At 39.9% G+C, this 17891-nt stretch overlaps 1 protein-coding gene across 4 annotated transcripts in view; it reads right to left on the bottom strand.

Annotated features, from left to right (window-relative positions):
• Positions 1-4022: 4022 nt before the first annotated feature.
• ANGPT1 (angiopoietin 1) overlaps positions 4023-17891 on the bottom strand; it is a 205666-nt gene continuing 191797 nt past the window's right edge. For all 4 annotated transcript variants that reach the window (XM_045002753.1, XM_045002754.1, XM_045002757.1 and 1 more), the window contains exons 8-9: positions 14557-14687; positions 4023-4955 (exon numbers count right to left, since the gene is read on the bottom strand). In XM_045002753.1, the coding sequence (XP_044858688.1) occupies positions 4795-4955; positions 14557-14687 (292 nt within the window). In that variant the 3' untranslated portion in view covers positions 4023-4794. The remainder of the gene's footprint in view (positions 4956-14556; positions 14688-17891) is intronic.

Here is a 17891-nt window from a genome sequence, read left to right as displayed (position 1 = left end):
GGGTGCAGTGTCACAAGATCTATTCTCCACAAACCAGATGCATTTCGGTCAGTGGGAGAATGTTCTGTAGCATGCAAAACTGAAACTTTTAGTTACACAACATTTTTCATAAAGAATTTTGCTGTTTCATTCCCAACTTCTTAATTTCATGGTATATTATTAAATAGCATTTTTCATATCCAAATACCATGCATTTTCTCAAGTGATGGATGCTGAAGTCATCTTAGCTTGAAGATAGACATATACTTGCTCAAAATAAAATTGCAGTCCTTATTGAAATTGTCCATCGGGTTTTTGAGTTAAAAATGCTACTTCCTCCAAAAATAAAACAACTAAAAACTCCTCCATGATATTTGAGTTGATCTTCATTTGGTTTCATATACTGAGCAGGATTTGTCATGACTCCCTCCCAGGTTGCTCCAGTCTTGTCCTAGTAGGCCCGCTGTCTGTGGCTAATGGTTAGCTCAGTCTCTGTGACCATTCAGTCCTATGCTCCACCAACAAAGAGGTGGATTAAGAGGGTGTGTTTTGTGACATTCTGTTAGAAACTAGATGGAAACTTCCAATTAATTTCATATAGGCTATTGATTAATATAGACTTGATCAATAGTCATCTGGGCTAGAATCATACTGGTGTCCTCATCGTAAAAGGCTCCATATCTCACATGCATCTGACGAAGTGGGTATTCACCCACGAAAGCTCATGCTCCAACACGTCTGTTAGTCTATAAGGTGCCACAGGACTCTTTGCTGCTTTTACAGATCCAGACTAACGCGGCTACCCCTCTGATATCTCATTAACAATTTCTTGAGCCAGCCACTCCCTCCCAATATCTCCCCAATACCTTGATCTATTTTATGCTTGTTTTTTAAAAAGTACATGTTCTCCACTATCTTTTTTTTATGTTGAATCTCTTTTTTAGCAAATGACTGAGTTCTCCATATTTTCATCAATTAAGGATTTATATTTCTGAATTCTTGAATGCTGGATAATATCAGAAGAAGAGTTGATGTAACAACAATCTGGTGATGTGCTAGACAGAATTAGAAATCATTTCAGATTCTACCTGGTGTGAAATACACCTCTCCTAATTTATCTGCCCTCTGTGTATTTGTCACAGTAAAAAGTAAAAACACCTAAAAGATCTTTATCAAGCTTTCTTAAAACTACAATACCTATCTGGAGAAGTGAGGAAACAGATTGACAGAGCAAGACGGGTACCCAGAAGTCACTTACTACAGGACAGGCCCAACAAGGAAAATAACAGAACGCCACTGGCCATCACATACAGCCCCCAGCTAAAACCTCTCCAGCATACCATCAGCGATCTACAACCTATCCTGAAAAATGATTCCTCATTCTCACAGACCTTGGGAGGCAGGCCAGTCCTCACTTACAGACAACCCCCAAACCTGAAGCAAATACTCACCAGCAACTACAGAAACACTAACCCAGGAACCAATCCCTGTAACAAACCTCGTTGCCTACTCTGTCCCCATATCTACTCTAGCGACACCATCAGAGGATCCAACCACATCAGCCACACCATCAAGGGCTCATTCACCTGCACGTCTACTAATGATATATATGCCATCATAAGCCAGCAAAGCCCCCTGCCATGTACATTGGCCAAACTGGACAGTCTCTATGTAAAAGAATAAATGGACACATTTTACCCATGAAAGCTTATGCCCACATAAATCAGTTAGTCTTTAAGGTGCCACCAGACTCCTTGTTGTTTTTGTGGCTACAGACTAACACGGCTACCTCCGATAGTAAAAAAGATGAAATCGAGACTAGAAGTGATGTTGCTATTATCACTGATAGGTTTTAAAAAAGCAGTCTTCTTACTCATTTTCAAAGCAGTTGTTCTTTTGATATAAATCAAAGCCAAATAAAAGCCTTTTCTATTCATTGTGCCTCTTCAGTTGCATACTGCAGCATTTTTAGTTTGAAGGGTAAAATATGGTCTTATTACACCCTGGGTTTTATATTGCTTTAGAAAGTTAGGTTGATCTGAATGTGTACAATGAACAAGTCTAATTAAGATGAAGTTCCTGGGAAAATGAGGATAAATGGACTACAAAGAGAGGTTGAAACTGGTCCCTCAATTGTTGAGAGGCATACAAATGGAACAAGAGGAATTTCGAGGGTAGAGAACAACAATCAGTTGAGATTTGCCACTGCCGGACACCATGAACCAATGGGTGAATAAAGAACAAACAATCATAAGGGCAAGAGAAACAACCAGTGCACTTTAATTTGTATCTTAGCCAGTGGAATGTGAGAGATTAAAAAAAATTTGAAAGCAAGTTGTATTTGTCAGACTAAGAATGTGGAATATAACCTGATTATTTTAACCAAGAAAAATGAGTAAAATAAAACCCAGATACATATTTTAAAGGTAAGAAGATATTCATTTGTCCACAAAAAACTAGTGAGGGTTCCTGCATAAGAACAGTCTGAACATTTGAACATTATTGAGAAGGAGAGATGTCACTATGTTAGACGACATATCATTCTGCCACAAAAATGCATGCTCAAAACAAAGCAAAGGACAGAGTCAGCAAATATTTTTAAATTGTTTTATTATAAAGGACAGGAACCCATGTCCCCATTTTTTTTTCAAACCCAGATAAATAAACAGTATATATCATGCTTTTGTTTTTTTTAATGTGTTTTGTCTTTTGCAACAGTATCTACAAAATGGCATTCCTAACTCAGAGACCTGGAAAAAAAAGAAAAATTGTGAGAACACAGAGGAAGGCAGACCACAGTTTTTGCACCCAAATGACGACTGTACACATTGCGAAGATTGCTGGAAACAGACAAAGCAGCACTATGAAGAACTGCTGAGCAAAAAATTGTTGGGTAAGTTAACCCACAGAACACAAAAAATTAACCCCTTGGGCAAGATTGTTTAAAAAAAAATCATACAGATGCATAAAAACAAAACCCTTCCTACTTGGAAAACTTTGAGCTATCAAAATTACAAAAGAATCCTGTGGTGCTCCTTGTTCTTTCATGTTGCCTTAAAAAAATCTATAAAAAACAAAACCAAACCCCACAACAACTAGATTGTTGTTTTGTCTGATTTCAACAATAGCTTTTTTTTTTAAATAAAACAAAAACAAACAACCCCAGCCATATATGTTTAATGGGTCTGATGTTGTTCCCATTTCAATCAATGGACATTTTACATTTGATTTCAGTTGGAGTAGGATCAGCCTCTTAATTTTTCTCAAAGCAGGAATTGAATGTAGAGACTAATTTCCAAAACTGATTTCCCCATCAGATTATGTCAACAGAGGTTTTTAAATGGAAAGTATAATAGCTTTAAGGTGGGATGCAACTCAACCTCTTTGCTACAAACTTTCTTTTTTCTTATAGGCGCCTTAAATATTCCAATATTTGGAATGTGCAGCTCACCCTGCACCCAAGCCACATTTTTAGTATAACAGAAATTACTTAATATCACACATTTTTATGGGAAGTAACATGTGTAGCACCTTTCTAGAGTTAGTTTAATATTATATCCTGTTGTAGTTTTGCATTCATGTGCATTGAATAGAGTCAACGCAGCATGTACAAATTCAATGGCCATTATTCTTACTGTAGAGATATAAACATGCTATTTACAATTCATAATTATAATTATTCCTTTATTTTCTATAATGTTGTGATGAATACTTTTTATAGTAATAGCCGAAGCAGAGTGCAAAGCTGGCTTGCTTCAGTTATTCACAAAATAGGTGAAATAATATAGTGAAGAAATGAAGATCTAATAACAATTTAAAATAATTAATGCTAAAGTGTGCACATGCAAAGATATTTTAAAATGAATCCATCCAGGTAAACTACATGTTTATGCCATTTTTATACACCCTAACACTCTGCTTTCCTGTGTACTTTGTAAGGAAATCGTATATGCAAAATAACATATTTCTTCATGATATATTTCACATTCTTTAAACTTTCCTCCAATTTTTCAATGTGACATTCAGACTGTCCATAATGCAGGGGAAAAAACATGGTTACTTTTGTTATCACGCTATAAATCCTAGCTCAAGAATTATGCCAATTATCTGGATTACCTACACTTACTTTGCCCTAACAGTGCTGAGCAATTGACGATTTTCTGCATATTATCCTTATCATTCTTCATGCACTGTGACTCAGTATGTTTATCAGGAACATGTTTTACATTTGAAAAGGGCTGAATGAAAAATAACTCTAGCATACACTATTTGATTCTGGGTTTAAGAGAACTCCATCTGTCTAACTTCAGTTCACTTAAGAAAGACAATGATTGGAGTGGTCATTTTGGATAATTTAAGATATACATTAATAAAAGCTTATCTGTAATACTTTTGCATAGATGTGATGCCATTTCACTGCTGAAAACTATTCTTCTCAATAGATTATGGTAGATTTGCTTCTGTTCTTCAGTATCATCCAGTATATTTTTGCATCTTTTACACAAAGGAAAAGACATCTGCCGACAGACACTAGATTCAGTCACGGTAACAGGAACACAAATTTCACTTCTTCTCCTCCACTGGAAAATCATTACAGCCACTTTCTCATAGGCCAAGCCGTCCCAATGTCATCAGCATATGGGCTGACTTGTGTAGAGTTTTTGCAGGCTATGAAGTGACAGTGGAGCAACTTTGTGTAGCTCCTACCTGTTGCTTTCATGAAGCCCCCAGCCTTTTAATTCTGAAGGTTACACAAGAAGTTCTTCAGATAAGAGTGATATTGTGTTTTGTTTCTGTGTCCACTGCTGAGTCCATTTAAAAGTCTAATGGCCGAATCATCATAGTTGTTGAACGTAAGGAATAGCTGGGGCCTTTGAAGTAGTGCCACTTTATCCCATTTAGTTTTCCATGGTTTTGTCCAGCAGTATAGAACATTCCATTCAGATTGGAAGGGCCGCAGGCATCAAACCACCAGCCTGAAACAATTAAAAACAAGGAATTAAACTGCCAGTTAACAAAGCATTTCCACTGAAATCAGCTTTAACTGATTGCCAATTTGTGGCTCCTGTAAATGTCGTTAGTAGGGCAAGGGTTTTGTTTTATCGCTGTGTTGGGTTATTTTGTGTTCAAGAGAATGCACGTTGAGTTGTGCACTGAGTATGCATAGTATGACAGATGGCATAATATAGCTGATGTGATGGAACAAAATAACTATGGATAAAATAAATTGGATTACATGTTAATATAGTACTTTAATTTCCACCTCTCACAACTGATGTAAGTACAGTAGTCAAATTAATACTTCATAATGTATAATTTTACCTCTTGTGATTTTTTTCTCAAATTTATTCATTTGAAAGCATTCAGCAAAACCTGTCATTAATTTGTTAAATCTATGGTATGCATGTCAAGCTGTGTTGCTTAGTTTTAATTGGTCAAATGAGTCATATGATTAGTTTCTGTTCTCTGATTGGATAAGTGTAATTCTTATCATGTAGATAGTATGAATGCTTGACTTAATAGAAAGTAAAATTTTACTTTCAAAATGTGGAATGGAAGATTTACAAGTAAGTGCTCAAAAGAAAGAGGAGCAAGGATTAGTGGATCTTTTTTCCATTTAAATATCACAAAAATATAACTTCTTGTTCATCAGTTTGTCAAAACAAGCAGATTACTGGGTCTGGAAAAACACAATGTAGTATAATCAACCCAATTTAGGCAATATAATGTTATCATAAGAAATCAAATAGTAGAGCCTGCATACATCCTATCAATTGGACTACGTTGTTATTATTTATTTATAGTATGGTAATACGCAGAAGCCCATTGTTCTGGACTGTAGAGACACAGAGTAAGAGACAGTCTCTCTCCCAAAGAACTTACAGTCTAATTTAAAAGAAGATGCAACAGGTGGTGGTTACAAACAATTGAATGGACAAGCAAAGGATTAGAAGGCTAACACTGGTTGGAAATCCATGGTCACTCATACTAGTTTATATGCACAAGGAGATGGTTCTGAAGTTGTGTTTTTTGTGAATTACAGTATTGCCAACCTGAGGTTGTTCAAAAATCATGTGTCAGACATCCCAAAATAATGAGATTGGCTTAAAAATCATGAGAGTTTAAAAAATATAAATTTGGGACACTTTTATTTTTCTTCTGTTTTTTTAACCTTAAGAGTTCTCATTTTCCAGCTTTTCACCACAACCATAGCGCTAAAAACTTACTACAACTTAAAAAAAATTAAACTGATATTCTCATAAGTAGAGGGGCTAGGCCTTAAGAAAAACACCAGATATCACAAGAATTGGCAACACTGAAAATCCTGGCTCCACTGAAGACAGTGAAAGTTTTGGCATTGACTTAGCCAGGGTCAAGATTTTACCTACTGGCCATTTACCTAGGCATTTACCTACAAAGATGCTCAGCTAAAATTGAGGGAGAAGAAGGAATGAATCCCCCCCTTCAGGCTGCAGAGCGAGGAGGCCCCCTCTCCATGGCTGTCAAAGCCTTGGCAGCTGGATTCCCTGTTTGTGGAGTGGGTCTTGCATAGTTAGAACAAAGGTGAGCAGCATCCCTGGGGTGTGAATCCTCAATGTAAGTGCCTTTCATCCACATGGGGGTGGGGGGCGGCACGGCACGGGAGAGGCAGCATTTGTTCCAAGTCAAATTAGCTTATAAAGTTCCACTGCTAGCCCGATAAAAATAAAACCTGGATCTTTTCCTTTTTCAATTGGGTAATCACCTTGTCCCCTTTCTATTCAGAAGTCATTGACTCCTCAGAAACATCTGTGAACCTGTTTCAAGCAGCACCAGCAGAATTCTACCAGGACCAGATAATGATTGAGCAGTGCACATATTTAGTTCAGTGACGTGAGGTTTCTTTGACTCTGGAACAATTCCATGTCTTGCAAACAAAGATGGAGCTTTTTAATGTTTAGTGTTCATTATTCCCAGTCCAATGGGAGTCCCACTCTTGAGCTGGAATTCAAAAACCGAGATCTTTTTTTGCAGTGCATACTTCCTCCTGTGTCAGCAGATTCTGCTGTTATATCTGATTATAATAATCCATTGTTTTGGGGGCTTTAAACCACTGGATACAACAGTGACAGTGAGTAGTATACACATTCAATGTTTACTCTACCCTTTGCATTCAGACTATGTTATTTATGTTTTTAGTCTTGTAAAGTAATTTCTTAGATTTTGGATACTACTCAGTGAGGTGTTTTTTTTCCACAAGTAACACTTCATAATCAAATCTTGGGGGGGAGGATTTATGCCAGATAAATTCTGGCAAACTTTTATTTTGATACATTTGACCTCTCTTTGATTACAAAGTTATACCTACGGGGCTAATAACCAAAGAAGGAGAAAGCTGTACAACTGATGTACTGTAACTACAGCATGATCGTGTAGAAACTTAAGACAAAGCTGAACAGAGAAAACCTAACACTCATGTTTAAAAGTTGGAACACAGATGCAGCTGGATTCCGTTTATGGTATCACAATACAGACATGGTAAGCTGCATTAGTTACCATTTCATTTTACAGGAACAAGAACAGCAGGAAGGTAGGACTTGATCTGTGAGTTTGCATTCAGTGGTGTCCTACAAATGCTGCCCAAAGAAAATAAAATTCTGAAATGATACTAATAAAAAAAGTACTGGGAGGTGTTATGGGGGGAGTTGTGAAATATTCCATCAAAGTTTTCTTTTCTTAAGACTAATTCCCCCTTTAATATTTTTAGTAGTACTCTTTATCATACCACATGCTTCCAAGTATGATTATATGTAGGCTTTTTTAGAGAGGTTTCTCATTAGTACACTAACGTGTTTTTATTTTCCCTCTTTTCGTTTTTTAATTTCTCCCCATCCCTGTTCACAATTTTTGAGGAGCCTCTTCCCATATCGCTCTACAAGCCCCCGCAAGTGTCCCCAAAGCCTCTAACATCAGAGTTCTCTACTTTGAATTCAGCAGAGGTGATGTTGGGCAACAGACCAGATTTTCAGCATGGTTGTGTGTTAGGGTAGAGGGTGGAATGGCGAGAGTGGCTTTTTTGAAGAGTTGTGAGGGAAGAAGGGAAGGAAGAGTGAAGTGCAGGCTTCCCAGATAGCTGCAAAAGAAGACATAGGAATTGCCATGCTGGGTCAGACCAATGGTCCAGCTCATCTAATAGCCTGTCTATACCAATACCAGACGTTTCAGAGGAAGAAACCCTGCAGGTATGGGATAGACAGACCCAGGTCAATCCTCTTAACCCCCAATAGAGGTTGTTTTATGCCTGAAGCTTGAAAGATCTTGTTTATTTTTAATATACTACAACAATGCTGGATATTCTTATTATCCATTTAAATATCAAATCTTTCTTTGAATTCCAGGAAACACTTGGCCTCATGGATATCATGTGGCAATGAGTTTCACAGACTACTTGTGTAGGAATATAATTTCCTTTTATCACTTCTAAATTGGCTACCTTTCAATTTCATTGATTGTCCCTTGTTCTTGTGTTATGAGATGGGTGAACAGTAGTGCCCGATCTACCTTCTTTATACTATTCATTATTCATCTTAGTAATCTCCTGCCATAGGTCAACAGTCCCAATAATTTCTGGTTCTCGCCTTTTCCGTGCTCCTATTCATTTTCATCATCCATCCGTGAACTGTCCCTCTCCTGCTATATTCTTTTTGAGATAGAGGGTTCCATATTCCCGCTGAGGGCATAGTATTGGTCTGTATTACGGCATTATGATATGTCCGTGTTATTCAGTATCTCATAGATTCTAACATTTTGTTTGATTTTTTTTATGGCTGCTGCACACTGAGCAGAGATTTTCACTGTACTGTCTACAGTGATGCCTGGGTTCGTCAGGTCAGCCATTGGAGTGAGTCATGAAGAGGAGAAGTAGGCAAAAAGGTAGGAAAAGCAAGCCTTGAGTGCACTAGAGGGGAAGAGGCTCTCAGAAGGTTAAGAAAGGTTGTGTTCAAAATTATAGACAGTTTGTACATGTTTCTGTAAGTATCAAGACTTGTAGTTGCTTATGTCAACTGAAAAGAGCTTCCTAATTTTTTTAGGTTAAACCATCTCTAATAATTTCATTTGTATGGGAAATGTCAAGCAACCTTACTTAGCAACTGTCTAAACAAAGTATGAGTTAGAAAACATATTACTACATTGTTTTAAAATCATCTAAAGACATAAACATTGATCCCCACTGTGGGCAGCTGCTCTTCTGCAACATGTTTTGTGGCGTTCTGTGTTTTTTAAATGATGTTGTTACTTCCAGTGAAAAGCTGTGAAATTTGAAACCAACTAATTTTTATTAAAAAAAATTAAATCTATTTTGAATACTTCAGATACATTCACCCTTGTTTTGGAGATTTCTACTGTTCTACTGCCTTACCTGTGTTCTGAGGGTGTGTGAGAGATCATCGCTAAACAGTCTTGTAAAAACAGCCTAAAAATGTAACTGCTGCCTGTGTGAACACTGGGATGACTCTCTTATTGGTCACATTTCTCTGAAATCACACTCACACATTTTGTATGTTTAAAATCTGTCATGAAAGCAAACAAAACAAAACAAAAAAAACAACCCAAAGGGGTGATGGTGGTGGCATTTGCATGTAGCTGCTGAGGAAATGGCCTTCCTAATTACGTGGTTTCTTTCCATGCACAAATGTGTAAGAGTGTTGAGGCTTGTTTGAAACTATGGCCCAAACCAATTGTCCATTAGCTACTGCCCATCAATTCACCAGATATACAGTAATTCTGTAGTATATTGGGTGTTTATCATGGCCATTATGTTCCAGAGTGGGGGCTTCTCTTGGCTGCTTTATTCTTCACAGACTCTGGGAATGGCTTTCTGAAGTGTGGGCACTTGGTGGCTAGACACTTTTTATCCCCTTCTCCTTCCTGAACCCTGTGAATGCAAGCTCATGTCCATCAAACACAACATGCAGCGTTCACGTCTGATCTGTCAGACTCGAAATGTGGCTTATTTGGGGAGAGTCTGTGAGTGGCCTTGTTGGACGAATGGTTCCTTTGAAAATCCAATGTCTCTTTCTGGTTCCTTGTATGTTGTGTTTGTACCCATAGAATTTGAGCTCAGCAGCAGAGCACCTACAGGAGAGTGAAACCCTAACCCCAGGGTAGGCAACCTATGGCACGTGTGCCAAAGGCGGTACATGAGCTGATTTTCAATGGTACTCACACTGCCCAGGTCCTGGCCTCTGCATTTTAATTTAATTTTAAATGAAACTTCTTAAACATTTTAAAAACCTTATTTACTTTACATACAACAATAGTTTAGTTATATATTATAGACTTATAGAAAGAGACCTTCTAAAAACGTTAAAATGTATTACCGGCACACGAAACCTTAATTTAGAGTGAATAAATGAAGACTTGGCACACCACTTCTGAAAGGTTGCCGACCCCTGCCCTAACCTAAAATATTGAATCCTATTTTGCTTACCATTTGAAAGACAGACGGTAAACTTACTCTTATACCAGATTTGGACCTTTCTGTTATACCGGACTTAGAGGAGCAGGACAGTTTTTATGATTTCAGTAAAGCACAGTATCAGCAAGACTATAATGTAGGATATGGATAAAAGCGGAGAAAGTGTGAACATCTCTGTGCCTGTAGAGAAGAAATTTGTTGGTAGGAAATAAAATCAAAATCTGAGCTCTCCCTCTTACAAAGCAGTCCATGGAATGAAAAGGTTGGGGGAATCACTGAGTTGCAGAGTCCATTTTTTATGGGTGTGTGATGGTGGTTGGAGAATGTGATGTATCCTCTGGAAGTCAGCAGGCCAGACCAAGGAAGCTACACTGAATTGCACCAGCTGAGGATCTGGCCTATTACCTCCAGCAACCTCTAATGCTCTTCCTGAGTTGGCTCAAACTTTATGCACTCTTTGGAATTGTGACATCTGTATTTTCCTTGAAAGTTACCTATCCTCTACTACCTAGCCTTGAAGGTGTCTGTTTCCTATTAGCACCAGGCCAATGTATTGTTATTTGTTAAGGAATCTTGCCATGCAAAGTGCTGTGCTTCTTCTAGAATAATGCTAAAAAGTATGTTTGGACTTTATCCTTCCTTCAGCTGATTGTCCTGAGAAATTGTATCAGACTTTGGAAAGCTCTCTTCCCCAACTGTTGGTATAATGTGAACACGGGAGAAGTGATTACAGTTATCACAACAATGGTATGCTTTGCAACAAAAGCCTCTATAATATTAGGTTACCTTGTTGTAGTAACATGTTATGTAGTAAAGAAATTGTGTTACAAGGCTTTGAGGATAAGAAAGAATGACCTGTAGTAGAAACATCAACCTACATACTATGGCAATAAGTGCTTTATAAATGTTTTAGAAACACATAATATTGTTTTAGATGTGTAACCTTCAATAAGTGTGAAACACTTGCATTTTTTATACCTTCCAAAAAAAAAACTCGGAGAGATTTTCAAAGGGACAAAGAGTAGTTAGGCATCCATGGGATAGAACCACAAAGGGGACTTAGGTAGAGCATTGGGGACCCCAAACTTTAGGCACCCTGCCACCTACTAGCATTGACAGCCCTGGGTCAGGTGTACAGGCTTTCTGTAAAATGCAAACAAAGAGTGAGGAGCCTACCAATTGGATTCACAAAAGCCAGCATGCTGAGTGGAGACCTGCCTAAGCTAGCCAGTAGGAAGTGCTGAGGAGAGGGGTGTGGTCTCAGTTTGGGTGCCTGTCTCCATTCAGAGCCATGAACCCGCTCCTGGAGTTAGGCGACAAAGCCAGCTCAGTCCTTTCTCACACATATAAAAGACATTGAGTACCACCCTCAGAATGCCACGCAGCTCAGTGGCTAGGGCTTTCACTTGAGAGGTGGGAGACGCTGGGGTCAAGTCCTTGCTCCAGGTAGAATGGGGATTTGAACTGACAGTTCCCAATTCCTGAGTAAGTGCTCTAACCACTGGGCTATAGAGCATAAGGGGGCAATAGCACCTCTTCCAGCTGTGTTGTGTGCGGGGACCTGACCCAGCATATGTGCTCTAATGTAGCTTCTGAATATATGTACTTGCAGGAATGACAGGCAGACATTTACGGGCCTAGGAGACTTTATCAGTGGAAACGTAGGAGCCTAAGGGATTTAGGTGCCTACAGAGTTAGGGGGCATCTGATTGAGGGTATGAGGATCTAAATTTTGGACTTAGGCTCTCAAATAAATCTCTCTATGGAACTGGCCCCACCTGTCTATTTAAATTAATGGGAGTTGGGTACCTAACTCCAATTTTATGCCTCTGAACACTGCCCCCCAAGATCAACCTGAAGTAGGGTCAATAAACATAGCACAGCCCCTAAGAGCAGGTGACATCTGAATTCATTCTTCTGATGAGGCTGCTGCACAGTATTTTTTGGGATAACACTTTTGATGTGGACCAGATGGAAAGTGGCAGCTAATGAGATCACTGAGAGAGCCACATGGGTGTTCTTTAAATCTTTATTTTCAGCCCTGACTACAACCATCTCACAAACTTTGTCTGCAGTTTATTTCAGTCTTTATTCCTGACACAAATATATTGGGTTCATCTCACAGAGGTTACAGGATCCCCAGATAGTCAGAAACCTAACTGCAGATTTCATATAATTCATAATTAAAATGCTGTCTGTGGGGCTGCCAAAAACAACAGAGGGCTTGACAATATTCAATCCCCAGTTTTTGACAGAGAGCTTTTTTAACAAACTGTCGTCACGGTCACTTTTCTTACTCTGCCCTTTTGTTGTGACATAAAATTGGAATCAATCTATTGAATGTTCTTGTTTTGAAAGATTTAATTGATATTTGTCAGAGACTGAGAAAATCAACGTTATTGGGAAAATGCAGTAGAATGTGTAAGGAGAAATTTAACAGGGTGAAATATTTAGAGATTAAGGGAAAAAACAATTTGTGATTTTAAGGTCTTGACTCTTTTATAAAACAATAAATTAAATTATCCCTGAAGACTAATTGCATTTCTTTGCTTTTTTCCTATTCGAACTTTACTCTGAGTTTGGCAGTTCACCTCTTTCCTACTCCCTCCTTTCATTTGCCTCTCCAATATTTTTAGCCCTGGACTTCACAACAGAGGTAGGTTGATGTAAGGCAGCATACATCGACCTAACTCTGTAAGTGTCCACACTAAAATGTAGCTGCAACCAATCTAACTACTACTGCTGCCTTTCAGAAGCCGTTCCACGATGCACCACACTGACAGTTAAGTCGCTCTTGGTGAGGATGCACACCGCTGACACAAGGAGCATAATGTGGACATTCAAAAGTATCTTTAATTTAGTTACTGTGGTGGCGGTATGCCAGTGTAACTTAGGTCAACTTAATTTTGTAGTGTAGACATACCCTTAGACAATAGAGAGATTTTTTCAGTTAATTTACAGACCTGATGCAGCGGAATATACCTGTGTCTTTCAGAGCCCTGTGGAATGAGAGCTCTACCAGCAGACGAAGGCTATGTCTACACTACGGACCTTACAGTGGCACAGCTGTACTGCTGCAGCTGCCCTGCTGTAGGGCCTCCTGTCTAGCTGCTCTACGCTGAGGGGAGAGAGATCTCTTGTTGGCATAATTAAACCACCCCCAAAGAGCGGCGGCACCTATGTCGGTGGGAGAGCATCTCCTGCCAACATAGCACTGTCCACACTGGCGCTTTTGTCAGTGAAACGTACTCACACTCCTGACCAACAAAAGTTTTACAGACAAAAGTGCCAGGGTAGACATAGCCTATGCTTAGCAGGGAAGACTGACCTGCCACGCAAGCCAAAATAACTAGCTCCCCAGAGGCAGCTGCTTGGGAAAGGAGAGCATTCTTCCTGCTTCAGTCTGCATTGCCCCAAATTCTGTATACCAGTATAAATATTCCTGTACAGGAAGGGAAATAAGCAGTTTGTCACCTTTATACCACTATGATTGTGTCCCTACTAGGGGTTGTATCAGTAGTACTATTTAAGTAGCACTATCAGTAGCACTATTTAAGTTAAAAAATCACACCGCTAAACTGAAACAGTTATACCAGTGCAAAACTTGGGGGTAAACCAGGCCTTAATATCTTGATAGGCTTTACCTTCAGCATTTTCTTTTCTTCTGTTTCCCTCCATCTCCTCTCTTGCCTGAATTGTTCTGTTTCTCATCTTCTCAGCTCTAAAAAGCCCTCTCTCCCTCCCATTTCTGATCTCCCTCCTTCCCCACACCCGTAACCTCTTCCTTCTCCTCCTCTTCCTTCCACAAACTCTCACCTCCTTCCCCCTTTCCCTCATTTTCCTTCCCCCTTTCCCCTCTATTGTTTGCCACCACTTGTTGCAGCTTGTTTCAAATTATACTGTAAACTTTTGGGTGCCAGAGTGAAGCTCTGTGTTTCTACAGCACCTGCCAGGGAACTGGGGGTACAACCACAATGCCCATAATAACAACCTCACAAGGAGTTTTACACAGCACTGCACATCATCTTTCCCTCTCCCCCAAGTTGCTTCATCATGGTCAGTTTAGAAATACACAGCGGATTAAAATTTATAGAATGCCTTCGTGGGACTGTGCTTACCTCCGGTTAGCATGAGGGCACATTTGCACATGCAATTGTCGTTATCGGCATCTTTAGTACTGAAATCAGCTCCATGTAAGATCAGGCTACTCTGCTTTCCTGCTGTTCCCGTGTGTCCTTTTAGATACAGCCTGAAATAGTCAAAGCAAACAGTCATATCACTAAAGGTAACAATAATGCTGGGATTGGCTTCTGCGGTGATGTACACATTGAAGGTTACAGAAACCTCACAAATGTCTTGGGTTTTGGCTCAATCCATTTGTTGTTTCAGAGGTAAGATGAAGAAATCCAGAGTATTTCAACATATCTTCACTAGGGCATAAGTTCTGTCACTGACCAAAACTCATTACAAATTATCTAAACTGGGAAAAGGAGGAGAGAGTGAAGAGAGAGACAGAGAGGAGAGGGGGAAAGGGACAGAAAGATGAGTGAAGGGAGAGAGCAAGGCGAAAAGAAGGTATGGATTCACATGGTGGCATTGCTCATACAGGGCCCAATTTTATCCCGTTCTCTTTCTCATGCTGACTAGTACCTTAAGCTGCAAATTTCCCCAGTAATTTCAATGAGACTAATTGCAGAGTGAGGTACAATTCACTGTGACTCAGTGAACTGTAAGAATTGTGATTGTTTGAAGAATAAGGTACTACTCAGTATACCTAGAGTTGGGTGTATATTTTAGCATGACACAATTTTGCTACACACTTAGCTTTATATTAATGTTAATGGATGTGGTGCTGCTAATCCCCAAGCACTGCACTGAAAACTTTACCCCTTCATGGTTTGAAATAGTTCCAAAATGTTTAGAAGGGACAGATGATCCAATGGTTAATGAACTAGCCAGACACCTGGGCTCAATTCCTTGCTCTGCCACAGAAAAATGATAAAAGACAAAAATGCTGTATCATCCATGGGTGAACATTTTCACAGAGTGCTCTCATAAGGTCTGATCTTTCAATACTTGTCCTAAAAAGAAACCTGCTAAACAGCTTCAAAAAGTGAGCCTGGGAACTTAAATTCATTATTCTGCTAGACAGCAAAAACTATGGGCTTAACCAGGACATTGGCTTTATGGCTCATTACAATAATTTGTAGTACACCACACTGCCTGGTATCCTTAATTGCTAACATCAAGCATAACAATCTAACCCCCAATTGCCCACTTCCTTTCAAGTGGTCACCTCCAACAAGCTTTACCCCTTTTACTCAACAATTTGTCCCAACTTGTATTTAGCTCAGACTCTCTGCTTCCTTCCCTAGGCCTGAAGGAGAGCTCTGTGTAGCTTGAAAGCTTGTACCTTCCACCAACAGAGGTTTATTGGTCCAATACAAGATATTACCTCACCCACCTTGGTACCATACCCTCTCATACTCTGGTACCAACACTGAAAAAAATTGAGGCAAGACTAAAACGTCCTACAAAATTTAAAGTATACCTAATGCCAGGGAAACAGAAATGTCAATGCCTTGTGCTGTTGTTCAATCACAGTATCAATTACCTGATTTTTCTTTAGCATATTACTTCACCAAGGGATATCTGAGCTTTGGGGCAATTTAGTCTAAGTGCTGGCTTTGCTCACGTTCATTTCTTTGTTTCATATCAACAACCAAAAGCCTGGAATTAGTGCTGTCTACATTCACTAGGCTAGATGCTGATGACTTATTTTGCTAGTTGTGCTTAATTGTTTGCAGAGCAAAATAAATTTCCCTGAGGTTGTGTTGATAGAAAAATTACTCCAGTGCATGATATCTATGAGCTTGCTTTCAACTGCCACCCAGAATCAGTGCAGCAGCAGCACCAAGCTCACAGACGGCTTATGTCAATTAAAAAAAACCCAGTGAATGCTGTTTTCCTCAATCAGGAAAGACAGTGCTGGCCAGATCATTTTATTAACAAACCACACCATAAACCCACTTAGTCCCAATAAAATCATACATATACTACAACAGAACGACAAATCACTGAGCAATAGGAGCTGTCTGTGGTTTGCTTTTCCTTGGAGGAGCAGGGTATTAGGGTTATTTACAAGCTTATGCTCCTATGCTGATATTTTATAAACATCCTACTCAGCAAGATTTAGACCTCAGCATTGTGAGCTGACTTTTCCATGGCTCCGTTTGTTTAGTAGCTAGAGGAGGGTAAAGCTTAACTATAAAACTGAAGTGAGCAGATGTGGCAGGTATCTCATATTCAGTACTACAGATTCAGTAGATTCAGTACTACTTTCCAGGGTTGTGCGACACCTCAACACCACTTCCCTTAGTGTGAGGAAGTTTTGTGTGTGCCCGTTGTGGATCAGCTCTCTGGCAACACAAGGTCTGCCTTCTAGGTCTTGGCAGACCTTGCTCTCTCTGTACTGTGAAAGGCTCACATCAACCCCCGAAGTCCTCCAAGTGTCCCTCTGGGGTGCTCAGACCTGTTCCATGGAACACTCTCAGACCTCGTAGCTCCGCTATCCCCAAAGGAATAGTACACGCACCAGCTTGTAGAGTTAGCTCAGGATCATTGTTTTACTCAGCATACAGCACTTAGATGTAGTTACAGTGTAAACAAGAATAAGTTTATTATCAAAGAACAGAAATTCCAGTGAAAAAGAGTGAGACCATTGGAAACAAATGGTTAAAACGAAATTATAACGCACTTTCTGGAGACTAAACTTAATTAACAAGACCTTCCCCAATCTCCTATATGATAGCTAGGGCCCTACCAAATTCATGGCCATGAAAAATGTATCACGGACCATGAAATCTGGTCTCCCCCGTGCAATCTGGTCTTTTTTGTGTTTTTACCCGATACTATACAGATTACATAGGGGAGACCAGCATTTCTCAAATTGAGGGTCCTGATCCAAAAGGGAGTTGCAGTGGTGTCACCAGGTTATTTTAGGGGAGTCATGGTATTGATACCCTTACTTCTGCACTGCCTTCAGAACTGAGTGACCGGAAAGCAGAGGCTGGTGGCCAGGCACCCAGTTCTGAAGGCAGCGCCCTGCCAGCAGCTGCACAGAGGTAAGGGTGGCAATACCATACCATGACACTCTTACTTCTGTGCTGATGCCTTCAGTGCTGGGTGAACGGAGAGTAGCGGCTGCTGACTGAGGGCCCAGCTCTGCAGGAAGCAGCGCAGAAGTAAAGGTGGCAATACCATACCAGACCATCCTTACTTCTGTGTTGCTGCTGGCAGCGGCTCTGGCTTCAGAGACAGGCTCCCAGCCAGCAGCCACCACTCTCCAGCTGCCAAGCCAGCAGCAGCGCAGAAGTAAGGGTAGCAGTACTGCCACCCCTCCCTACAATAACCTTGTGACCCTCCCCTCCCCAACTCCTTTTTGGGTCAGGAT

Source organism: Mauremys mutica, chromosome 2, assembly GCF_020497125.1.
Source record: "Mauremys mutica isolate MM-2020 ecotype Southern chromosome 2, ASM2049712v1, whole genome shotgun sequence".
NCBI lineage: Eukaryota > Metazoa > Chordata > Testudines > Geoemydidae > Mauremys > Mauremys mutica.
This window is presented reverse-complemented; position numbering and strand designations above follow the sequence as displayed.